The sequence below is a fragment of the Panicum virgatum genome, chromosome 1N (genome assembly GCF_016808335.1).
Source record: "Panicum virgatum strain AP13 chromosome 1N, P.virgatum_v5, whole genome shotgun sequence".
In the NCBI taxonomy this organism is placed as follows: Eukaryota; Viridiplantae; Streptophyta; class Magnoliopsida; order Poales; family Poaceae; genus Panicum; species Panicum virgatum.
Window position 1 is genome coordinate 47026731 of NC_053145.1, and position 25966 is coordinate 47052696.

Below are 25966 nucleotides of genomic sequence, written 5' to 3' on the forward strand. Positions count from 1 at the left end.
TGCGCTTCTGAGGCTTGTTTGCCAGCACAAGCACAGGGGTCAACTTTGGCAAGGCTCAGCTAGCACGATTCTTTCTTTCTGGGAAAATAATGGGGAGGAAGAGGAAGGCTAACCGTCTCGCTGGGTGGCACACATGGGCTTGTCCTTCTCCTTGCTGCAAGGATCCCTGGTGTCCTGCAAGCTTGCCGTTCACCGAGATGGAGATGGCTAACTGCCATCTGGGTGGGTCCTTGAGCAGTTCGCACACAAGCATTGCCTCGCGCTCACAGTTCCCTGAAACGTGCGTCTGGCGGTACAGGTTGCCAACAGAGTGGCACGGTAAAAGTTTTGAGCAGGAAGTCTTTGGCGTCTGGTGGTACAGGTTGCCAAATGCCAACTGTGGCACGGTAAAAATTTTGATCAGGAAGTCTTTGGCGCCTGGTGGTACAGGTTGCCAGCAGTGGCACGGTGAAATTTTTGACCAGGAAGTCTTTTGGGACAGAGTTTCAGTATAGGAGAGTTAAATTCAGTGAAGCTTGTGCTAGCAAAAAAACAAAAACATTCAGATGCTACTCGTGTCACACCAAGAACAAATATTTAGAATGCGTTTCATTGATAGGCTTTGTAACCACCGCATCAGAGAGAACTTGAGATGGGCATCTCCAGTCATGCAAAACATTTGGAGAATTTCTACCTCGCCCTCTACTGCTGCAGTGTCCAAAGGGGAAAACCCAACACAGAGTTCGACGCGGATAAACATGAGGCCCCCCAACAGAGCCTCATATATGAACAGACTCGAGTACTTGACCTTGGGGTTTATCAGACCAACTAACCCTGCCTTCCTGCTTATCAGTGTCCACTTCCTTTCTCCTTACATATGTTGAATCGGGCGCGGCAGGAACCGAGATGCAGATGCTGGATTTTCCGATCCGCTCTCGGCGCTGCCGCCGGGTGATGGAGATCAATGCCCGCCCGCCATGACGGTGGCGTTGGACACCCCTCTCGTCTTGGGGAGCAGGACCATCGCCAGGACCGCGCAGATCAGGGCGAAGGCGGCGCCGATGCCGAAGGCCGGGGTGTTGCCCTTGTTGAAGACGCCGTCGATGGGGCCGGCGGTGAGCGCGATCACCAGCTGAACACGATCAAGGAGCAATACGGGATCAGCAATCTTCTTGTGCAGATGATGCTTGAAGGCAAGTCGATGATGAAGAACAGATGATTTTTCTTTTACCTGTGGAAGGACGATGGCGATGTTGAGGACGCCAATGGTGAGGCCTTGGCCTCCGCCTTCCTCGGTGGCGACCTCAGACGCCACGGCCCATGGGACACTGAACAGCACCTGCAAAGCACGCGACAATCGGATAAGCAAGCAGCACGGGACGAATCCCGAAGGAGCAGCAAATCGAAAACGCGCGCGGCAGCCAACTCACGGCCTGCGGGATGCCGACGACGGCGAAGACGGCGAGCGCGATGCCCCTGAACGTCGGGTCGGGGCCGAGGAGGCCGGCGGTGAGGGAGGGCTTGTAGCCCTTCATGGAGATGATGCCGAGGACGACCATGACGGTCATGATGACGAACACCATGAGGTTGCTGATGGACCAGACGACCCGGGACGTGAGCTTCCGGCACAGCTTGGGGATGAGGAACGAGGTGACGCCGAGCGCGATGGAGCAGAAGAGGAGCCCCACGGCGCCCTCGCGGACGCCGGCGTTGAAGGCGTCCGCCTTGCCGCCCAGGCCCTGCGGCTCGCCGTGGTAGATCTCCCGGCCCATCCAGTCGGTGTTGTACTGGAAGAAGGGGAACCACGAGAGCTGCATGCGTGCCAGAATCCGTCGAGAGCCATGTCAGTCGTCGATGATTCCGCGAGCGGAAGGAAGATGAACCTACGGGCAGCTGGATGGATGGGCGCACGTACCCAGGTGACGGCCGTGACGGCGAGCACCTTGAACATGGCAGGGGGCAGGTTCCTGAGGCTCTTGAAGAGGTCGACGAACGCGGAGCACGCGCCGCCGGAGGAGGCCTCGACGTCGTCCTTGCCAAGCTGCTCCTCGCCGGCGAGGGCCAAGGTGACCGACATGCTGATGATAATGAGGATCTGACCGAAAAGAGAGAGCACGAGATTAGAACGTCAAGATCTAAGCGCGACGAGGACGAGGCTGCGATCGTCGTGCGGCGAGGCCGGAGAACGCGGTGCTCAGGACTCACCACGGCAGTCAAGAAGGCGCCCTTGAGATTTGCGCAGGCGTCGCAGCACGCCGCCGTCTTGAGCCATGGGAGCCACCTGACGAACCAAGCAGCGTCAAGAACAACACATATCAGTCAATGACCAAATCAGATGCTTCATCAGGGGAAAAAAAATCGAATGCTTTTGAGGAGGTGAAGAAGAATCAGGCGACGTACTCGTGCCATTTGGCGTTGGCGCCGGACAAGTAGCCGAGGACGCTGCCGAGAGCCATCCACAGGGAGAAGATCGCCTGGCCAACGTTGGGGCCGTGCTGTCCGGCTGCAGGAAGCAGCAGTTGCAACATCAGCATCACTACTAACTTTTGCCTTCCGAGCTCATGCTTGCGTGATCATCAAGTCCAATCATCTGAACAAGATCGAACCGAGTTGCTTACCGGAAAGGTCAGCCATCATCGCGCGAGCAGGTCCCTATTAAAATGATAAAATAGATTCACAAAAAGAAAAGGTTCATTCTCATCATGTCTGTAAAGTTCAGAACGATTTGCATACGTGCCGGCCCGGCCGGGCAGAGTTAGAAGACGACGTACCTGGACGGTGTTGTTGGCGAAGTCGAGGAACCAGAAGCCCACGATGTAGACGGCGGCGGCGGACCACCGGGAGCCGGTGAACGTGCTGCAGTTCTCCTTGGTGTCGCCGAGGTGGCGGCCGATGTCCGCCGAGAAGCCGATCATCAACACCTGGCCGGAGCATCACCAACATCTCAGTCAGTCAGTCAGTTACCAAACAAATCCGACGAGATCGCTCTCCTCCTGGGGCCGGTACGTAGAGAGCCAAGAAAGACATGGCCATGGAAGGCCTGGCGCCATGGACGTGTGCTTACAGAGAGGCAGATGATGATGCATCCGGCGAGGATGAAGGGCCGCCGCCGGCCAAGCTTCGCCGTGCACCGGTCGCTGTAGTAGCCGACGATGGGTTGCACCTGCCAGCAGAGTCAGTGAGCGCATTAATTCAATCCCGGGATCGGAGAACGAGCAGCAAGATAACTGCACGTACGAAAAACGGATCTCTTGGTCATTTTATTTTGTTGGTTATACTTTCTATTTTTATCTTATCTTATCCCTTCCGAAATATCCTCCGGTAAAAGTAAACTGAGTCAGCCATGCCAGAGACCATTAAGATGGAAATAAATCGCAGGCGAGCCGTTTCATGCGTACGCGAAGATTTTGGAGAAGTTTAAGGGAAGAAGATGAAATCTTCATCTTTATCCGAAGAAAATAAACACGGTAAAAAATAATAATAGATAAAAGTAAAATAAAATGCACTCACCACGAATCCGGCTATAGGCCCGCAGATCCATGTCAGGGAGACGTAGCTGTGCGAGATCCCAAGAGTCTGCAGAGGGCACGGCAAAGGATCATCGATGAGGCAATGCGGATTCAGAGAACGATCGAAGAAAAATAGGATAAGTTTGATTTGCAGCGTGAATAGTGACAATTTGAACGCTAATTATAATGTCAAACAAAGTCAGTTTACAAAACCAACTTCAGAACCCCGCGCTCTTGAAGAATCTAATGAGGCCTTTGATCGTGCGATTAGAGGATGATTACTGTAGTATCACTATAGCAAATCATTGATTAATTACCATCATTAGATTCGTCGTGAAAAATTATACCCATCACTAAAAATTTTTTGCAAATAGACTTCATTTGGTCTTTCATGCGGAGACTAAAAAAGGCGCCTAACCAAACAAGGCCAAATGGACAGAAGAAAACCGATCGAGTACTGCACGGGAGGGCGACGGGAAGGAGACGATGCGTCTCGTCACTTACCTGGGAGTACGGCGAGAGGAGGGAGAGCTGGAGCGCCCAGCCGTACTGGATGCCGCCGGAGACCATGCACGCGAGGAAGAGCCGGACGATGCCCCTCGCCGGCTTCCGGGCCGCATTGCCGTCGCCCTTCTTCCCGCCGGCGACGGCGCCGCCGCCCTCGAGGTTCATGGTGGCCGAGTCGAGGCGCTTGCCTGCTGCGGCCTCCTTGCCGTCACCCTCCATGGCCGCCGCGGCTCGATCGAGGAGGAGGAGGAGGAACGAGCACGCTGCGCGCGGATTGGTCGCAGGGGAAAACGGGAGAGAAGGGACAGGGACAGGTGAATGATCACGGATGAGGTGGGACGGGAGGGCCGGGGCGCGGGGGGGGGGGGGGGGGGGGGTTTTAAAGGCCGGGCGAGCGGGGGTGGCCGGCGACGAGTGGTTTACGGCGGGTGGCCCACCGTCAGCGACACGGAGGGCCCGATGGGTTTATCCGTTTGGGAAGGTTATCCCCCGTCCTTAATCTGTTTCTTGGTAAGGGGTTTTGCCGAGCTGGCAGGAATTTACGGAGGTTCAGGATACGGGTGGATAGGGGCTACGTATGTCAATGAAGTGGGTTAGTTATTGTTACCTTGTTGGTTGCGATTTATTTCACGTGCCAGCTTGATCATTAGTCACCGTGACAATTGGTATTGGAGTTTTTTTTCATGTTTATTTACATATTGATGGAACGGGGTAGGTGTGGGCGTGTAAGAGTTTGATCGTGTTTTACTGACGAATTTATTTCGATAAGAACAAAATCGAAAGTCATGATGGTAATGATCAAGAAGGTTTGAATAGACTTGATATGGTTGAGATTTAGCATGTATAATTTGGTTTTACGGTTTTACCTTATCCTCACAGATATTTTGATGGTATCCCTTTCCCCTTAGGCCCTAACGCGTCTACAGAGCTGGGTAGTTACTTGGGATCGATCCAGTTGGATTTATCTTAGAGCAACTCCAGCAGACCCTCTATCAAATTCCCTACCCCAAATTTGAAGGGTGAAATAAAAAAAATAACTCCAGCAGGCCCTCTGATTGAGTCCCTAAACTAGGAGGCCTCCAAATCCCCTCCACCCCCTAGGCCTGGGGTCTCTAGGGAGCTCTCTATCTGTGGGCCCAACTCACCAGCCCCTCTAGACTTGGATAAAGACTCAAATATGAGGGCTTCTGCTGGAGTTGGATGTATTATTTGGAGAGTATGAGATGTGGACCTGCCCTCAAAAACTATATGAGGGCTGTGATTTAGGGGCTATTGCTGGAGATGCTCTTATATCTACAAACTTGTTTTCATTAGTAACGGCAGTGTAGTCGGGTTGGTTTTCTCTGTAAAATCATTTTCTTGAGCAACTCAGCTATAACCTCCTAAATCATACTTTCCAAACTTAATAGGAATTACCTCTATTTTCTAGTGCCTTTCAAATTTGCACTAACTCCAGCAACAATCCTCAATCCTAACTACCATAGGGATCCATAGAAACCCCTAGGAAGGTTGGGTGAAGAAGAAATTTGAAGACCTCCCCCAAAATAGAGGGGTCTGCTAGAGTGTACTCCCTCAATCCCAAATAAGTGTTGTTTTAAAAAACTTCGAACGCATTACTCATCTTAAGAAATAACTTTATGATAATGACTTCCATCTGGCCGGCCGTAATTTGGTTGAATCGTACGCACACTGCTCCGTTAGAAACTTTTTATTTGTACCACTCGCTCAGCCCCCATGTGCGTGTGTCCCATGTAACATTATCTCCCCCCCTCCTCCATTCTCCTTCTCCAACCATTACCGGTAGCGGCATGCCAAGGCAGCGACGGCGGCATGGATCGATGCGACCTCGCCGGCCAACCTTCCTCCCGCTCACCTCACCTCTCCCCCGCGCCGTGTTCCTGTCTCCCTCCCTCCTCTGCGTGTCAGGCAGGCAGCTCCCCCAGGGGCGCCACCAAACCCTAATCGCTCCGGGTGGCCTCGATCGCTCCATCGGCCGGCTGCCGGGGTCGGACGCAGCGGTGGTGGTTGCGCTCATGCTTGGGGTGCGGGTCCCGCGATAGGGGCTCGAGGAGGGCGCAGTGGGTCCACTCCAGGCGGTGCGATGTGTGTGTGAAGGCGGGTGGCTCGCGGCTACGGCGTAGCAGGCGAGGCCGTGAATGCGAGAGGTGGGGCGCTGCGGGTGATGACTGCACACAGGTCGGGAAGGCGCTTTGGCTCGTCAGCGTCGAGGTGAGATGCGGCCTCAATCCGGTGAACGGAGTGCTCAGAGTTGGTGGATTTGGGACGGGGTGGTGCTATTCAACTTCAGTGTCTCCAACAGCGACACGAGCGGCGTGGCAACAGTGATGGGGATCCGCATCGCGCCGCCGGAGGGGCAAGCCTACTTCCACCACCCCACGGTGTGGCTCTCCGACAATAGCATCATCCTCGACTTCATCTGTGAGTAGTGCTCCGTTCCCTACCCCAATCCCTCCTACCCGTTCGTTCATCCCGTGATTCCCAGCAACTCCGGTGGCTCGCTGTCGATGCCCCACGACGATGGGTCTTCCTCCTCCTCCCCCTCACTCCTGGATTGAGGCATGGATGGTGTTAAGGCAACTTATAATAATTCAACAGGCAAATTATCCATCTTAAGTTAGCATTTTTGTGTTCTCCTATAATATTTTGCTGTATTTGGATGATCACTTCTGCTCCTAGGATAAAGATTCTATAGGGAGACAAATCTAGATAGTGCAGACTGGTTCCACACACCTGATTTTACCTCTTAACTATGTTGTTAAACCTGTAGGCAAAATCCTGGTGATGATTCCTATGCTCCTGGTCGCGATGATACTGTATATGGCTACCCCTACGCCTCTAGAAAAACTGGGAGTATCATTGGCCATGTTGGAGAGATTGCGAAGTAGTAGAGGACCGAGACTCAAACTAAGATTAGGATTGGCGAGAGTGTTCATGGCTGCGAAGAGCGAGTTATCACAATATTTAGCTCAAGCAGGGAAACTAATACTATTAATGATGGTGAAGATAAGGTTTGCCCTGCTCAGAATGCTCTCTTTAGAGTTCATGAGAGGCTTGCTTCTGATGAGGGTCCTGGGAATGAAGACAGTGAAGAAGGTGTACCTCAAGCCTCAAGTTACTCTTCGTTTGCTTGTGCCATTAGACCAGATTGGATGCATTATTCAGTAAAGGGCAGAAAGATTATTCAGTAAACTTGCAACTCGAAGTAGTTACTAAAATAAGAAACCATGGTAGATATTTACGGTTAATGTTTTCTATGTACTCTGTAATGCAAATGAAGTCTTCTATTACCTAGGCATGCACAATATATTAAGTTCATCTATAATATCCTTTTTGTTCCTATCATTAGCTGTTGTGTTCAAAAAAATTTGTCCATCAGCATAGCAGCTGTAGCTATTTTTTTTACCTAGGCATGCATACACGGGTGTTCTATTTTTTTCTAGAAATTATGGTTTTCTCTGTCAAGCAATTTTATAGCTACAGCTATAAAATCTAGTGATTTGTAGAGCTGGTGCACCATACAACTTGGTAATGCGTCATCCTGCTTATGTTAAAAGGAATAAATTTGCTAGGAACGAATTTAGTTTTCTCTATTAAGTCTCTATTTATAACTATTTGGCGAAATTTCAACATGTGTTTAGTAATTACTAAAAATTACTAGGCAGCGTTATGAACTGATGGTTTTTAGGACTTTTCCTCCAAAATATTTTTTTGTTGATATCATTCCTTGCTTTTATCGCTGGCTTTTGATCCTTTCCAGCAATATACTATAATAACATTAGTAATATGAACATCTTTCTTTTGGCTCTCACCAATACATAGTTGATGTTCATATCATCTTTAGATATTTCCTCTTGTTTTTTTTGAATTGAATGTTATGTTTATCTATTCAGAGTAAAAATAATAATATAAAGTGATGCTAAATAGTAAGACCTCCATCTCTTGCTATGTTCAGTTTTCTTTTCATGATGAGTATGCTGTGTTCAGAAGGTTGGGCCACAAGTGCTATGTGAAGTGGATGGTCTGGCTATCTAGTATTTTTTTTCAGTTATTACTAATGTTATTATAGTATATAACATTATTTGCAATTATAATCTAGCACTCTAGCATATTTCTAATTATAGATAAGCATTTTATTTAAGTCATATTAGCAATTTAGACTAATATATTGTACTTTCGCAATTATAGCTTGGGACTTTAGCATTTCTCCGATTACAGTCAAGCAATTTACATATCATGGTTCGACGTTTATTTCAAATTGAGCTATGGAGGTGAACCTGATCTGTTACCAGAAGATTTTTGGTATATCAAACTGTATGTCCCTGACAGACATAGTTCAAACATTTATTCTAGCATTTTCATGTGTTCCTACTAATTATTTTTTTGGATTTCATGTATGCAACTTATGCTAAACCAGCATGCAAATTAATCATACTAGCTAAGCACTTTTGTGTTCTGACTTTTTAGCATTTTTTGCGAATTGTGGCCCTCTGCCATTTTTCTATCGTAACAATAAATTTGTTCGATTCATGTGCAGAGAACCTTTTCTAAATGAACAAGAAAATTATTCATTCAGTAGCATATTTCTGGACTATACAATGACTAACTTTAAGATTACGTGTCAACCTCACAGGAGCTGGGAGCAACATTTCCATCAGCAGATAGATTGAAAGAACACACAAAAAGCTTGAGGTAGTTTAGATTTCTCTTGACATGATTGTTTTTTCTAAATCACCATTGGTGCTTCAGGAGATTATATGTGACATGGTTCTGCTATTGTAGTTGGGCTCGCTAGAGATATACGTGCATGTTGAACGATGATTGCCCCTCCTTAATAAATGCCGCAACATCTTTCTCACTAGGCAACAATATGGTTTTCATCAGGCAATAACATGGTTTTCACTAGGAAATAATATAACTTTCATTCGGCAACAATATTGTTTTTGTTGGAAATATGCCCTAGAGGCAATCATATTTCCTTGTATTCATGGTTAATAAAGTGTACCTTGAATATTCATGGATGATAACTTGTATTGATTAATGCTTATATGAAGTATTTGTGAAACTCTATACTTGTATGAATATTCTAAAATGTTCCTAGTCGGAGTTCATGTGAGGACACACATGAATATTAGACTAGCACATGTATTAGTTGATTGACTACGTTTCACAAGTCATGGACATGGGGATGTCAAACTAATAATGTGGGCTCATGTGAGACATGAGATTGAACTGACCCAACACGAGATGATGACTTCTCATTACACAATATGTACGCTGTGTCCTAAGACCTGAGATCGTCGTATGTACTCAAGATGTGAACCGACTTACTTAGGAGCCATCAAACGCTGCACCGTAACAGAGTAGTCATAAAGGTGGCTTTCGGGTCTGTCAAGAAGCATGCTGTGAGACATAGTCGGTCAAGATGGGATTTGCCCCTCTCTACAAGAGAGAGATATTTCTGGGCCCCTCGAGTGATTCGGATTAGGAAATGCATGGCCATGCTGGGGTTAAGAGTTAACCAAGTATTCTGAATCACAGGATCGAGAAAGAGTGGTCTGCTTTAAACTAGACCAAATATCGTGAGGCAAAGGGAACATCATGTATATGATATTGTGGCGGCTCGTCTGATATGATCTTTGTGTGCGTATAGGAGTTGACATATCTTGCTAGAGACCACTGTCTACTATTGGGCCGAGTAAGAGTACTCGGGCCATGTCTATTCGCATATGATCCCATAGGGTCACACACTTAAGAGAAAGAAGCTTGATAAGGATGAGATCCGAATTAAACTGGGCTTAGGTACACTAATGAGCCTTTTCGGCCCAAAAGGGGGCGCCCAAGGTGGGGCCCAAGGCAGCCCACCTAAGGGGCTATATAAACCCTAGGTCGCCTTCGCGGACCTAGCAGTCCGGATCGCGACGCTTCTTCTCGTACGTGTGGATACCTTGGAGGTGCCGCATCTGCTGCACAAGGACGAGCCCATGAGAGGAGGTTCTCGCAACTGCACTGCCGGCTTCCATCTGCACTATACCGACGCGCTACAGAAGTTCCGCAACCGCGCGTCTAGTGGTAATCCCGTGATCTATAACTGCAGTAATCCTGGTTTATGCGGTAGAAAATTTTTGTTTTTGCTACCCCATATTCCTACAGTTTTGTGTTAGTCCATGCTGTTACTAGTTAGGCAAAATTATTGCTCTCTTCTTGGTCAGGCAAAACACTGTTTTTATTTGCTTGCACATTTATTCTAAGTTTTGTTATTTTGCTTGCGCATTTATTCTAGGGTGCTCGTGAGTTCAAAATAACAAGCCTACAATTTTTAACCAAGTGCTTACTACTGTATGAGAAAATTAGTTCTTCAGCTTATCCAACCTTTATAGCATCACCATCCGATCTTTCTTTTTTGTGTGTATTCTGTTAGTTTTGTTCTGTTGTTTCTCTCACCCATAGATCATTGATGTTCATATCATAGTTGGAAATTAGGCAAAATGATGTAATCCTTTAGGCAATAATATGCTACTAAATTAGGCAAACAAATATACTTTAGTAGGCAATAATATGATTCTGAATTATCAATAATACAGGTGTGTTCTACATCTGTTCTATATTAGCAGTTTTGTATTTTTCATTGGGCAAAAATGTGGTCAGAACCAAGCAAAACAATGCAATCCAATAGTCATTTTTTAATTTTTCCATCAGTAAAAAATGTTGTTAGAACTATGCTAAAATGCAAATTAGTAGGTATTTTATTAGGCAATAACATGGTTGTATCAAAGCAAAACAATGTAACTCAGCAGGTTATTTTTCCATCTTTTTTTCGTACTATAGGTTCTCTAATCATCTTCATTTCCCTTGTTACATTGCAGGTAACCATCTTCAGACAGTGAGAAGGGGGGCCAAATCAGGTTATATGGTAGTAGATATTAGGCATTTCAAATTTCAACCCATTAAGAAGGGAAGGAAATGCTATGTGCAGTCTGCATGGTAGTACATATTGCCTAGTTCATTCAGTTTTTGCCAAGCCTGATGCGTGCAGCCTGAATGGCTAGATATCTGTTTATACAGTTGTTTAAGAACAACAATCGACCTGCATCTATTTTGTGATTTTTGCTGAAACCAATGTGTGCCATATATGAGGCAATAATGGATCTATTTGTGAAATCCTGATTCAAATTGTGAATTAGATCATCAGATTATAGAGAAAATAGTGGATTTGTGATACATATGTACCATGAGTAACTTTTCTGCATTTTTATCAATTTTCTCTATTTCATCGGCGAGAACCTGGTTGTCGTCCCCGTTGTCTAGCAGAGAAATTTTGTCTATTTCTGAGGGCAGTAAGCCTATGTGGGCCCACTTGGATAACCAAGAGCAGAAACAGGATTTGCATATTTATTTTATGTTGCTTCCTCTGCCCGCTGACCGCTGTGCAGAGTTTTGTCATAAAAGGAAAGCTAAGTTTGCAGAGTTTGTCTACTTTCCTAAAAAGGAGCGGCCGTATATTTAGTCTAAAATACAGCCGGCCGTAGGTTAGTCGACTCCTAACTTTATTACCTCTAATTATTTTTTTAGATTACGTGGACGCAAAACTTGCCTCTATGAGCATATTCGAAGTCACCACAGACGGCTCGTTATCAATGGATACATCTCCTACCTCTAAAAGCACAATGCCGTTAGATACTAGAATATTTGCTCCTACAGGGAGTCAAAACCCATGACCTAATGTGCTACCGAGACTCCTATAACTACTAGGCTACATGCCCTTTCACTGTTACCTATAATTAATTCTAGCAATTGTGATTGAAAATCTTATTATTTATTTAATTTTCTGGATCCTCAATAATTTATATAGTTGGAACTATAAAACTAGAAAAATGGCATCTACTAAGTATTTGATTGGCATATACGTTTTTCGATACAATACAATATTTTCTTAGTACTTGATATTGCTTTATTAGATGGTTCTCATTACGAGCTAAAATAACACTCTTTATGAGATAAAATTTGAATGCTAAAATAACACTTATTTTAGGATGGAGGGAGTATTTTTTTACTTAATCCTCTAAACTTGAAATAGGGGTTGTTTAGAGGGTCTACTGGAGTTACTCCTCTAAATTATATTTTGAGTGGTTGTACAGGTTGGACGTACACTGATAAAATTTTATGGTATGTGTTCATCAATTGAATGAGAATGACTAGGTTCCAGTGTTTATCAATTGAATGAGAATGACTAGCTTCCTGTAATATATAGCTAGAGTATAAACGCAAAGGCTTGTGACCTTATCGTTGGCAATTTTGGGTCTTGTTAAACATCCCAATCAAATTGGAATATTCAAAAGAATGTCATTAGACAACAAAAAAAAACATTTAAACTATTACCAGAAAAAGAATGGAACGTGACCTAGCTAGCTTTCCGGCACCGTTCCAAGAGTCAGGGACAGCGTAGTCCACTGTCGTCTTATTTGCTTGGAATTTTGGTTGTGTGTACGCGAATCCTGAAAGGAAGAAATAAACAGATTTTTTTTCAACGATGGCCATGATTTGACGGAGACCTGCATTGGCGCTTCCAATCATGGCGGAGCTCAGTGGCGGATGGCTGGCGGGCGTGCACGATCTGCTGAATTGAATACCGGCGCCTTCCTGGAGTGAAGCGCATGACAACGAGCATCACGTGGGGACCGAACGCTTTAGATCATTTTCTATGTGTGAAAAGCTATAGAAATGCAAACTTTGGAGTAGCTAATGTAAAGTGACGTTTTCATATGTTGGAGAGAGAAAAAAGGAGGAACTTATCGTGTGTGCTTGTTGGCTTGTTCGAGGACACCATGACGCAAATCCGAAACAACAATCGCGCGCCATAACGCTTTGTGGCGCGCGACGGAACAGCCAGCGAGTGCCCACCCACGTGAACAGCCAGCGAGTGCCCACCCACGTGGCCACGTGACAGCCAGGCGGGAGGCAGGTATCGATTTTCTCTTTTTTTTTCTTTTCTATTTTCTTCCCTGTGTTCCGTAATGGCAGCATTTATTATTATTATTTTCTTTTTCAGATTTTAACTTTTTACTTTCTACTATTTATTATTCCTTTTTTCAGGTTTTAACTTTTTACTTTCTACTATGTATTTCTCTAGAGAAATTCTCTTGACAAAGACTTTAGAAAAAATCTACTAAAAATTATATCAAGCATTGTCCTTAGAATTTGTATGATGAATTTGTATATAAAAAGTTATCCAGTGAGTTGTGTTGAAAAGTTATCTCGACAAATTATATTTTTCACAAGTTGTATGACGAACTTATGCATCAAAATTGTGTGAAAATTTTAGTTATGTTCAAAATTATCATTTAGTAAGGAGGCTGAAAAAAGTTATACGTAAAATTTGTACACATTGTGTTAAAAAAGTATCCTATATAAAAGTTGGTTGAAAAAATTATGCATATAAATTATAAGTATAGTAAAAGTTGTGCTAAAAAATTATTATCTAATAGTTATAATTGAAAAAATATCATGCATAGTTTATACATATGTACTATTATTAGCAACTTTCTAGAAAGAGAATCGTGGAGAGAGAAACTTAGAAAATAAAATCACTCCCGGTGTGAGATCGAGTGCTCGGACCCCTACGCGCTGATTAGTTGAGCCAGTAAATTTTTAATGTTAGACGCCTGCCGACCACAGAACCTGAAAAGAGAACGGATACGGTTCCCAAAATGGAAAGTTTTCGGGCTGTCGGAAATCGTTTGTTAGTTTCCTTCCTAGCGGGCGCGCGCTAACTAGCCAGGCCCACACCATGAGATGGGGCGCGTGCTTTACACCACACACATGACCGTGAATGCGGTTAGCCACCGTGTCCATGTTTATTCTTTCTTCCGAGCAATAATCACGGGCCATAATGCAGTAGTGTGGCACTTAGCAGGTATACATCTTGCACTGTTTCTATTATTTTATTATGAAATAGTAGAGACGCAGACGTTTATATACACACTCACCATCTTCAATAATTCAAGGGCCTGTTTGGATTGTGGCAGCGCCAGCCACGTCAATTCATCGGCGAGCCAAATAAGTGGCGAGAGATTCGATTGCCCGCAATGCCCCCTCGTGGTTGTGCAAAAAAACAACTGGGTAAGGCCGCGAGGCATTGGCACGCCAGTGATGGTCGTCGTTGACCCCAAACACACCCGCCTTTTTCCCGTCAACGGTCAAAAGAATAACTTCTTCTTGTTGGACAGGACTGGGATGTGTTCTCCACTCTTTTCATTTGGATGCATTAGCTAATAAGGCTTGCATTACTCTTGGCAGTACAGTGTAGGGTATTTTCTGTGTGTTCCAGGATGGATATACCATGGCGAACGGAATGGTGCAAGGAGCCAACAGCAATGGACAAGGAAGCCTCCATCTGGTTTGACGACGGACAGCTCCGCGATTCTAGTCGACAACGCAAACAAGCAAGGCGCCTCACACTCTCTCGCAGCGGCCACACCACATGCTTCCCATCCATATCTGGCCGAGCTAGACGCCTAGAGCAAGGGGTTCGCCGCCGAAAGTAGCGGGTAGAGTAGAAAACGGGGAGCCTGTTCGCTCTCGCAGCTCGGCGCCGGGACGGGAGATAGCGCCACGCGACGCGAGCGAGAACGAAACGGACGCAAATTAAAGCCACCACAGAACTGGAGCTAAAAGGGATAGGATAAGGGTGTTTTTTTCCGCACCGTTGACCGTTGTATTGCCAGTGGCAACAAAATCCGCAACCATGATCTTAACTAAAAGTATTTTTCCGCACGTGATTAAATGGATCACGGCCCAACAAACTAGAAGCAGGACTATTTAATTAACCAGCCATGCTAACTTGACTCGATAAAGTAGTACTCCCTCCATCCTGAAATGTGGGTATCCTGTGTTTTTGCAGATAAATTTGGAGGTGAAGAAAAGACGTATGTACTCCGGATTAATGCATTGTTCAATTAATTAATTGATTAATTTTTAGTGCCCCACCAAAACCAATGAGATTAGCATGCTTTTTTTTACTCCCCTAGCCCACCACAAATGATTTCTTTGTCCAAAAAATTCTAGGATACCTTATATTTGGATACAAATTTTAAACTCTCCAATGCCTTATATTTTAGGATGGAGGAAGTACTACAAGTGCTCTAGCACGGAAAAGAGAATAAGAGATGCATACATGCAAGTGTAGACACATTGATGATACCACCCATGTGCAATGGAGTTCCAACTAAAAATATATAATTCTTAAACCATATATCAAAATTAAATTTCAGATGTGTTATTATGTTTTATGTGACAAGATCTTCAAAATAAGACCACACTTACCTATATTTGTCTAAATTTTTTTTAAAAAATATTTTTAATATGGAAGTCAATTTCAACTACCGGGAACAAATATTTGAACATGACGAACAAATAGTTATTTTCTACGACCAAAATGATTATATATAATGCACAAATTATAGTGTACTAAAAAAAGAATAAAACATCGTAAACATTTAATAATGTAGACAAGTAATAAAAATTGAACATCATGAACAAATGAATAAACAATCAAATAATTTTATCTACAACAATACAGTAAATTAGTCTAACAACAAAGTAAACAAATTTGATCCATGTACGGACATATTAATTTACATGAAGAATAGGTGTGCTCACATCATAAACAAAAATATTTTTATAGTGAAAAAATTTAGTTCACAACATGAATAAATTATTCAAGAAAACAAATAAAATAGGTCAATATAAGAATAAATTAAAATAAATAAATGTTTAGAGCAAAATATCCTAAATAAGAAAAAATATCTTCGAACCATATCTGAAAGAAATAAAAAATATTCTGATACTATGTAGAATTATATGTACATAGAGAATTGGAATTAAAAACAAAATAAAAATTGAAAGGAAAGAAAGTAGAAAATAAAAATGGTATAGAAGACTAAAAGACATAGAAATGCAGAATAAGAATATAGAAAATTAAAAATAAAAGTGAAACAAAAGGAAAAAAGAAAAGAAAGCTATATGGAGAAAAGAATCTAATGAAATGGAAGAAAATTAAATAAAAAAGAGCTGAATAGGACTAAAATGAATAAAGAAATAAAAGAATGAAGGGGATATAAAGGAAAAATAAGCGAAAACAAAAAAGGAAGGAAAACAAAATAAAAGAGCATTAAAAAATAAGGTTAATTGGATTTGTGCCATTACAAATTTGCAACTTCTGAGTTCTATCATTACAATTCGCATATTCCGAATGATGCCATTATAATTTGTTTGAACTCACAAACATGTCATTTTCTACGTATTCGATGACCTTGAACCCAGATGCAGGCGTCCATATTACCGTATAGACTAAAATACCCCTGCAGTAATCCTCCCTCCCCACGCACTGACATTAAGGCGCCACATGTCATCCCCAACCTCCGTCCCTTCTCCTTTACTCTGCTTCTTCTTCGTCTCGCCGCCGCTGCTGCCGGCCATGACCGGACGCCTCCGAGCCCGCCCAAGAACCGTCCGGAACCCCAGCCCCTCCAGCCTCCCGAGATCCTCCCCCCACGCCCTCCCCTGCCAGCCTCCCGAGATCCTCCCCCACGCCCTCCCCTCCCAGCTCCGATGGCCGTCGCCGAGGCCATGCTCGAGCTCAAGGGGTGCTGCCGCAGGGGTGGTCCACAGAGACCTCAAGACGGCGGCCGCTGCAAGGTTAGGGATAAATCTGCTGGCAACACAAATTGAAGGGAACAATCATTGTCCCTAGAGTTCAAATCGAAATCTTGTTGTTCAAATCGAAGCACAAATCAGTGCCCAAATACATTGGGATATAGTACTCGAGCTATTGATGGCTTGGATATAGTGCACGAGATAGCGAAGCACATGAGAAAGTTGAAGCTTGCAGCATCAGCAAGTTGCAGGCTCGCTGATGCAAAGGGGAAAAATGAAATTAAGAGAACTGCCCGCATTGCTGCTTCCCACTGCTGCGTCACTCGCCATAGTGCCGCATGCCGCTGCGCTCACCGTACTCTGCGCCGCTCGCAGCCATGGCGAGCTCGATGGTCCCCACAACAACTAGAAACCAGCTCGCCCCCAACGCGTCTATATCGGGCGCAGTGGCCACTGTGGCGGGGTCGGCGACCAGCAGCGGCGACGGGGATGGCGAGGGCGATGGGGTGGCTGCACTGTAGATCTAGGCGCCATCGGCGATGGCGACGAGACGAAGAAGAAGCAGAGGAAAGGAGAAGAATGGATGGAGGAAGGGGATGACATGTGGGGCTTTAATGTCAGTGGGTGGAGAGAGAGAGGATTACAGCAGGGGTATCTTGGTCTATACTGTAATACGGGCGCCTGCATGTGGGTCCAAGGTCATTGAATACGTAGAAAATGGAATGTTTGAGAGTTCAAACGAATTGTAATGGCATCATTCGGAATAGGCGAATTGTAATGGTAGAACTCAGAAGTTGTAAATTTGTAATAGCACAGATCCAATTAACCTTAAAAAATAAGGAAAGAGAGGGAGGGTGCAGCTTAAATGTTGCATATAGCTATATACAAATGAGGTGAAGCAATATGTGTAGAGGTTTTACCATTGTACATACATGGATTCTGCATCTACGCAGTGCTAACAGATGAAGTGTCCGACCAAGCTAAACAAAGTAGAAGCAAGCCAGCTAACTAAGTTTATTTAGAATGTCTAGCTCTTCTAGCTTGCTCCATCCTTGAGGCGATGGAAGTTGGGTTTGTAGTCGGAGTGACATGCATAGATAGCATATGCAATCTAGATAAAAAAAAATTCTAATTCATGAATTAAGTGTTCTTGGTTGTATTATTATATTTATTATAATAGTTCTCGAAAACAAGATCATACTCAATATATTTGAGGAATAGTTTTTAGTTGGAACAATTTTGATAATCATACTAGAACAATTATTACTGCTTCGGAAATAAAATTTGTTCAGGAACAAATAAAAATATTCTAGAAAATTATTTGAAATATAAATACAATGCTCCATCAAATATAACGTGGTTTGAGAATAAACAGAACATTCAAGGAACAAAACAAAATGTTCAAAATATTGTTCTAAAGAAAATAAAAATATTATCTAAATATAGTCAAGGGTGATCTAGTATGAAGTATCTTGCCGTAAAAATGCAATATGTTCAATCCATTCGTGAACTACAACATTTTATTTGAATACGTGTTTGCATGAAAGCAGATGTGATCAGCTGTTTATGCATTCCCTACGGGTAGACCTGATCATCTGTTCGGTCGGATCACTTCAGGTTTCAAGTCAAAAAATATTGGCCCACGCCCGACCCTTGATTTGATCGGATCGGGTCGGGTCGGATTTGCCCGCATTTTTATGCGTAATTTTCAAGCTGGATCGGATTTTTTAGTTTCGGGTCAAATAATTTGGATTGGATCAGTTTTTTTTCCCGAATGGGTTGGGTTGTCCCGTGATCACGTCTGTAGTGACCTCCACCTGTTGAGGGTGGCCAAAATTCTTCTGCGACAACACATCCTCTAGCCACACGCACGATAAATAGAATCCGCACACAATGGGCATGCATGTGATTGGGCACCAGCACTATCGCAGAAGGCGGCGACCCAACTCCAACCATTGCTATGCCCATGCGGCCCACGAGGAAAGCAAAGACTCTGTTCTTGTGCTACGCGGCTTAACTATCAATGAAAGAAAAGATAATATACGCAAATGCATAAGCAACTGTTCAAAATAGAAATTGTTCTTAATCAAATAAGATTGTTCCAATAAATAATATGACTGTTGCATCACAAAATAGAAAATGTGAGAACAAAATAAAATGTTCCATAACCAAATCAAATTCAGAACAGAAATTGTTCTAAAACAACAACAACATAGCTTTTTGACCCAAGTGAGTTGGGGTAGGCTAGAGATGAAACCCAAAAGACACAAAGGTCACGGTTCAGACACGTTGATGGCTAGTCTCCAAGCGCTCCTATCCAATAAATTGTTTCGAAAAATATAATTCAAATATAAGTGTGCTCTAGTTTTGAAGAGTTTGTCATTAGAAGCGTGATTGAAATTTGATTTTCATAATCACTTTGGGGATTACGGTATTTTTTTCGATTCCAAATCTGCATGCACGAAATCCATAGCATGTCATGGCTTTTTTATAGGAAATGTCGTGACTTTTCTACGGGATGATCTATGGCCCCAGCCAATGCGAAAGAAGACTAGCCAATGAAAAAAAAAAATCGCGTTTTATATCTATGTGGCGCGGGCATGCAAGAGTAGACCTGCGTCCGCTCACTGCGATAGCTCGTATTTTGGCGACGCGCGCCAAAAATAGATTTACCGCATACATAGTCCCCGCCATAAGATAACGCGACAGATCTGGCAGAAGCGCGTCGCCCAGCACCAGCAGCTCTCGCCAGCCAGTAGCCAATCGAATAACAAGACTGGCCGATGTCGCAGGACGCCTGGACCGCGATTTGACCTCTAACTCTTGAGAGGACAATGGACTCACAAGACACAGATCCATGCAAACGGCCATCAGAAACAAACTAGTAACGGCTGGACAGTGGACATGCCAATGCCATCACACGCACCCTGTAGACAAACCAAAGCACGGGAACAGACACAATCACACAAGGGGCCGAGATAAAGGCTGCGGCACCAGCACCAACACTGACCACAAGCATCAGCAGGTCAAATTGCCTTCATAGATATACCCCAGATTATGATATAGCGGTCTCCTTTCAAGTTGGTTGAACTTCATAAGGCATTGGCATGTTCCCTACGGTGAGTTCCAGCTAAGTCAAACAAACAAAAAAAAATCTCGCAAAAGGGTCACATAATTCCACCCTTCAGAGCCAGAGTCCCCACCAACAGCTGAAATCGAAGCCTGAGGGTTCAGTTCTCCTCGTCGTCATCCTCGCCATCCTCACCATCCAACTGCAAACCACGGGATGCATCAAAGATGAAAAGCTTTGTCAACAAAACAAAGGCGACAAGACAGTACATGCTTATTCCAAACTAAGTACTACAGCACAGGCAGCAGTTGTCCAAGCTTATACTGTCTTGTTAGTTCATCGATTCAGGAGCAAATGAGCGCTATGATGCTATTCTGTTTATTTCATAAGAAACCAAAATGCTGACAATATAATAAGCTTACATCTTCATCATCTTCATCCTCTCCTTCAAACTCATCATCAACCTCCTGCAATTACAGAAATTAAGAACCAGATACAATTGGCTTAGGATTAATTTAACAGCACGGTGACAAAACCACTGACATTGTTGAAGTATTTCAAAGGATTAGGCCACAGGTCTTCCTTGATGATCTCAGCCACCTGCATAATTTAAGTCTCAGAAAATCTCTTGCGCAAGGAATGAAAAATATAAACTTCTGGTCTTCCAAAAATCAGCTAGACAATTAATGAATACTCAGATAAACTAAACAGCAGAAAACAGAAAAAAAACAAATGTAAATCAGTTTGCTGGGGTTTCAGTTTTTTACAAATAGAAGCTGGAAAAATAAACTCGGACAGCCATAGTGAACAACACTGCTGAGTTGGACCAGTGACAATATGAATGGCCTTATCAAGATGAGTCGCATGAGTTTCTTACCTCATCTTGCACACCATCAGCAAGACTCTTGAGCTCTGTATCGCCAAACCAGGTGAAAAAACTGGAAGAAAATATGTGTTCTTTTGAGTTCCCATGGCTTAATCATAAAATACAGAACAGAACAGAACAGAACAAGATTGCAAGTGTGCAACTTATCTACAAGCTACTAAGTAGGGGGGTTACTAAGCACAAACAAGACTGGAAGAATGCATATTGATAAAAACAATTGCAAACAGGCAGCAATGTTGAGACCAAGACAAGCATTTTATATAAGTCTATGTCATTCTTGTCATGTGATGGTTTCCAGGCATTATGAATCAAGGTTCTTGTGCCTCTTAGCAGCTTACGAAACAACGTGTATCTATGTCATCACAAGGGTACATGCATCCAGGTCACCTAGGCATTGCCTAAGCGACAAGGCTACCAGAGTCACTGCACCATGTCTTACCGCCTTAAGAACACTATTAAACCCACTGCAAGTACTAATAGCGGTGCCTTATATGAAAATCCTACTGGTAAAGTCCGTATGTTAATGCTCATCAAAATTGACTGTGCCTTGTCCAAATGTCATACATTTCTATAGCAGAAGTATTTGAAAGCTAGAGACTTCAATAGGAATACGTCTACAAAAATGCAAACCACAAGTAACATAGCAAATAACAAGTGCAACAGGAACAGGTTTCTTATGTACTCCAGTTATTGAGCAGTCACAAAGCCAACTATACTATGCTAATGTCTTCACAACAAGGTTTACACAATAACACAAACAAAAAAAATATAATACATAACAAAATGGTATGTGATTAGAAATCCTGCTAAGCAATAACACTTGAAAGGCATGTATATAGAATTATAGACAATGACACAATGTGAATAACTTTAACATAGAAGGCACCACTTAATTAGTTAATTACACTATATCAACCGTGGCATATATACATCTAATAAACCAGTATCAGGAGACTACGAACAAGAAAGACAGCATAAAGAACTTGAGAATCTAGTTAGAAAAGGTATATCAAAAGAACGCAATAATGCTAGTTGCATAGTTATATGAAGGCAAGGCAATATGAACAACATACCTTTCCTCTACCAATGGTCGCTTGGCCCCTTTCTTGTTAATACCATTTCCGTTTGCAGGTCCCTTCACATATTATTGAAGGGACATTAGATTTTTCTCCATCTAAAACACAAGTATTGGGAGTAGTCTGGAAATATAACAGTACCATTCCTTCCTTCCACTTAATCTGAGAAGCTTTTATTGTGGTTGTTCCATCATCAGCAAAGGAATAGGTCTTTGTAAGCTTTGTGTCTTCAAAGTATGGATTCTCAGAGAAGTTCTGCCAGTTCAATATTAATAAACAGCTAAATACAAGAGAAGCCATGTGGCGGTGTGGGAACTATACATAACTGCAGGAAAAAATGGTACTTACAAGATGAATGGAGTATCCTGCCTTGACATCAGAATCATCCACATCAACAGAATCCAAGTACTTGAATATCTGCAACGAAAGATCATAAGAGAATTCAATGTTTATATAGGTCCATCAAGAAGCACCAGATATATTCAAAAGAAGCCCTTTCACTTCCATTCAACATTCATAAGAATTTCAAGGACTTCAGAAATAAATTGATGGAATGAGGTAAAAAAATACCTTCTGATCATCTTCAGTCAGAAGCTCGCTGAGTAGAGGATGGCTCATAAACTGTAGAGCAACAGCACATACATCAATAGATTAGAATCATATGTCCATAAACATGTCCAATATAAACATAAAATGTATTGCATCGAGTAACCTACGAACCGCTGTCAGCCAGAAGTCCGGTATTGTCTTGATAATGTCACCTCTTTTGAGGTAGACTGGTCTGCGAATCTCACTGTACTTCTGCTCCACCTCCATAACCTTGTCACTTGCTTCCTCATTTACCTGTCAGCATTGAACAAATGTATCATAATAATGGCAGTGTTATTTTTCTTTATGAGAATCAATAGTAAATAGTTTAGGCTGGGAACCACTGATCTCTAACCTGTCTAGAAATTTACTGATTGTGAACAAGCTGAGTCATATGTGGGAAGCAAGTCGACTCATACTGGGGTGTGCAATTAACATATAAGAAATAGTAGCTACAGTTTTTGAGAATATGTTACACAAATTGTATTGTTATAATTTTGCAAATGAAGGAACCAGCACACCAATTTTAACACAATCTGGACATAAAACGCTCACACAGTTATGACACAGGAACATATCCCCTGGGGGGGCTAATAGCAACAAGGTACATTGGTATCCCGTCAAGATCACCTAAATGCTGTGACTAATCTAGCCAGGTTTTGTAGCACTGATAAATATTCTGTAAATGTCGTAGTAGCCTTAAGACATAACAAGCTATCTCACGTACGTATCACACTGTAGCACAAGCCTACTGTGCTGGGGCTGGAGACTAAACTAGAAATTCCATCTTATGGTATAATTTGAGCACCACTAGCTAACCGTGGCCGCTCAGTTGCCAGAGAATTCTACAATACCACAACCGCTGCGGTTCCTCCCAAATTCGACACAGCCAACGCACCTACACAAACCCCACAGCCAAATCCGACGGTTCCGACCACACAGCAGCAAGGAAAGCCCAAAAATAGCAGAGGGAGCGGAAGGACAGGCTTGCGGCTCACCTTCTCGAGCTCGTCCTGGATCTCCTGGAGCTTCTCGATGGAGAGGACGAGGGCGCCGTCGATCTGCTCGTTCTCCTCGCCGCCGCCGGCCTCGGTCTTAGCCTTCTTCCCCTTGTCCGCCGGCGCCGTCATCGCGAAGCCGCTCTACGCCTCCTCGCGCTAGGGTTTTAGCCTCGCTGTGTCGCCTGCCTGCGCGAGCCGGGAGAGGAGACGGAGGGTGCGGGTGGGAGAGGGAGGCGGAGCTGGGGAGAAGGCCGCGATGCCCGCGCGAGCTATATTATAGAGGGCGGCGCTGAGATTCGCGCCGGTGAGTGTTGGGTCGGCTCGGGGTGGGCCGGGCCGTCCGATCCATGCGGGACTGTCCACGCGCAGGGGGGTTTTCTAAAACCCTAACCCTAAGGATCGGGTGCGGCGCGGTGCGTGCTGGTCTTGGTGAGTTCAGCGGCCGCAGGATGCGTACGACGGTGTAGGAACAAGCCAATTGGACACTCGATTTAGTTTTTTTTTACCTTGTTTATTAAGACTTCGTTACTATCCACCCATACATGGTCCTGCAAGAACGAAAAATCCATAAATAAGATGCTAATTAATGGTATGATATTCACCTGGTCCACATAGGAGGTACGCATGGCTGCCAGCTATAGCAATATCCTTTTTTTCTCCCTTGCATATTTTTCTTCCATAACTTATTTTCCATTCATTATACTTTGTTTTCAGTCCATCTAATGATGATACAACGAGACCATCTTCCCTTACCTATTAAGTATATTGCTCATTATCGCCGGTGTTCACCACCCTTGCAGCGGGAGGAGATCACATCGCACCAAAAGGTGGCGAGGCCAGCCCCAGCATCTAGAGGGCTTCTTCCTCTTCCTCCCTCTTGTTCTTTCTCCTTTCCCTCTCTCCTCCTCCTTCCTTTGTCTCCAATGGAGTTCCTGGGGTAGGGGGCTTGAGCCCCCGTGCCCCCACGCTGCCTCCGCCCTACCTGCTACCATCATCTTTCTAACCTTGGTCATATTTCTTAAATTTTGGCACCGCCCAAATTCAAAATCCTGGCTCACTTGTCTGATTTAATTCCAACATTCGGCATGTATCTCGACCGCTTCATGTCAAAGTCCCACTTTTCGAGCACACAAGTATGGTAGGGATTACTTCCCTATGTACAAAGTATAGTCATAAATAATTAAATGATCAATCAAGGTAGGACTCTCGCTAGCGGAACCACTAAGTAGTCGGTCCGCTTAATGTGTTGCGCAATGAGCAAGAATATTTTGCTCTTTGGTCCTCTTAAACATCTTCACGCAATCACGCGACCAAAATAACATAGTCCAATATATCTTTATATGTGGAGTATATATAACTCTATACACACATTGTGAAAATAAAAGGAAAATATGTAATGTTATGGAAATGATGCTTTCAATATTTTTCTCTCTCTCAGTGGATTAGTATCCTCTTGTAAATTAATAAAAAAATCAGTCATTTTAACATTTTAGCTACGGTGGTGTAACTTCTTTGCAGAGCCACCTTAGATGGGCTATAAAAGGAGAACGGAAGATCACAGACGGGTAAAATGGGCTACCCCAATAAGGGAGCACATAAAGGTGTTTGTGAAAGATGTGGATCTAAGGGTTTCCTTTTAAGCTTGGTACAGCTGGCTGTAAGAAGTCTAGGATCTAAAGCTGTAGATACATCGAGAGCATTTCCATGAATCATTTTGTTTATGAATTAATTTAATCATAGGTATTTAAATTATTTTAATTTAGTGTACAAACTACGTACCTAACTATGATCTCGGAGTAGAGGTTGTGCCAAACATGCATATATAGGAATCCCAAGAATTAGTGAAGACATTTCTCCAAAAGTTAAAGGTTAATTTAGGAATGGTGGAGTAAATGAAGATGAAGCTCCTGGATTTTGTACTATCTTTGTCGTCTATTAGCAAAACTGGAACATATTTTATCTTGTACTCCTTCTATCCTCAAATACAAGACATCCAAAGATTTAAAATATATTGTAAAATATAGCCCTCGTTTAGATGCACCCCGTAAATTTTTTGAAAGAGAATCTTTTCACATTTGAAGTATTAAATATAGTCTAATCACAAAATTAATTGCAGATTCCGTCAGTAAATCGCAAGACGAATCTAATAAGCCTAATTAATATATCATTAGCATATGTTTAATGTAGCAATTACTGTAGCAATTTAATGTCTAATCATGATCTAATTAGGCTAATCCCAGTGGAGGATTTCATATTGTTGTTTCCAAGATAGCCATGTAAGTAAAAGAACTAGGAAACAATGTTTGAAACACCCTCTCCCAATGCATAATTTCATGTTGTGGTTTCATGGGATTTATGTTGCATTTAATTTCAAGACTCATAGTGTGTTGGTATTCGTGTAGAGAGAGTTTCATCTAGATGAAACTAGTTTTTTTTCTTTCTTCTTAAATACTATGCCATGTCATCATATAATCCTACATGGCATGCTAATTAATGTGCATGAAACCCCTATGAAACTCTCATTGGGAGTGGTCTTAGGCTCATTAGATTCGTCTCGTAATTTACAAGCAAATTATGCAATTAGTTTTTTATTTCGTCTAAATTTAATACTCCATGCATGTAAGATTCTCATTTGATGTGATAGTTTTGGAATTTTGAATTTTGCATTTAAACAAGGG

At 43.3% G+C, this 25966-nt stretch overlaps 2 protein-coding genes and 1 long non-coding RNA gene across 3 annotated transcripts; 1 reads left to right on the forward strand and 2 right to left on the reverse strand.

The window, feature by feature from the left end:
* Positions 1-571: 571 nt before the first annotated feature.
* On the reverse strand, positions 572-4331 carry LOC120656187 (sucrose transport protein SUT5-like). Its single transcript, XM_039934221.1, has 11 exons — positions 3993-4331; positions 3490-3555; positions 3044-3142; positions 2751-2900; positions 2598-2631; positions 2380-2482; positions 2185-2260; positions 1895-2074; positions 1410-1790; positions 1211-1318; positions 572-1111 (listed from the first exon to the last, which is right to left on the reverse strand). The coding sequence occupies exons 1-11, from the start codon at positions 4212-4214 to the stop codon at positions 941-943; spliced, it is 1590 nt and encodes a 529-aa protein (XP_039790155.1). The 5' UTR covers positions 4215-4331; the 3' UTR covers positions 572-940.
* Positions 4332-8239: 3908 nt separating this feature from the next.
* On the forward strand, positions 8240-10993 carry LOC120654125. The gene is made up of 3 exons (XR_005666995.1): positions 8240-8327; positions 8647-8705; positions 10880-10993. It is a non-coding gene; the product is annotated as an uncharacterized LOC120654125 (long non-coding RNA).
* An 8544-nt stretch (positions 10994-19537) lies between these two features.
* Positions 19538-23546, reverse strand: LOC120656188 (NAP1-related protein 2-like). The gene is made up of 10 exons (XM_039934222.1): positions 23286-23546; positions 22420-22542; positions 22270-22320; positions 22048-22116; positions 21841-21954; positions 21697-21758; positions 20615-20675; positions 20281-20337; positions 20160-20204; positions 19538-19939 (listed from the first exon to the last, which is right to left on the reverse strand). The coding sequence occupies exons 1-10, from the start codon at positions 23415-23417 to the stop codon at positions 19898-19900; spliced, it is 756 nt and encodes a 251-aa protein (XP_039790156.1). The 5' UTR covers positions 23418-23546; the 3' UTR covers positions 19538-19897.
* Between the last annotated feature and the right edge of the window lie 2420 nt (positions 23547-25966).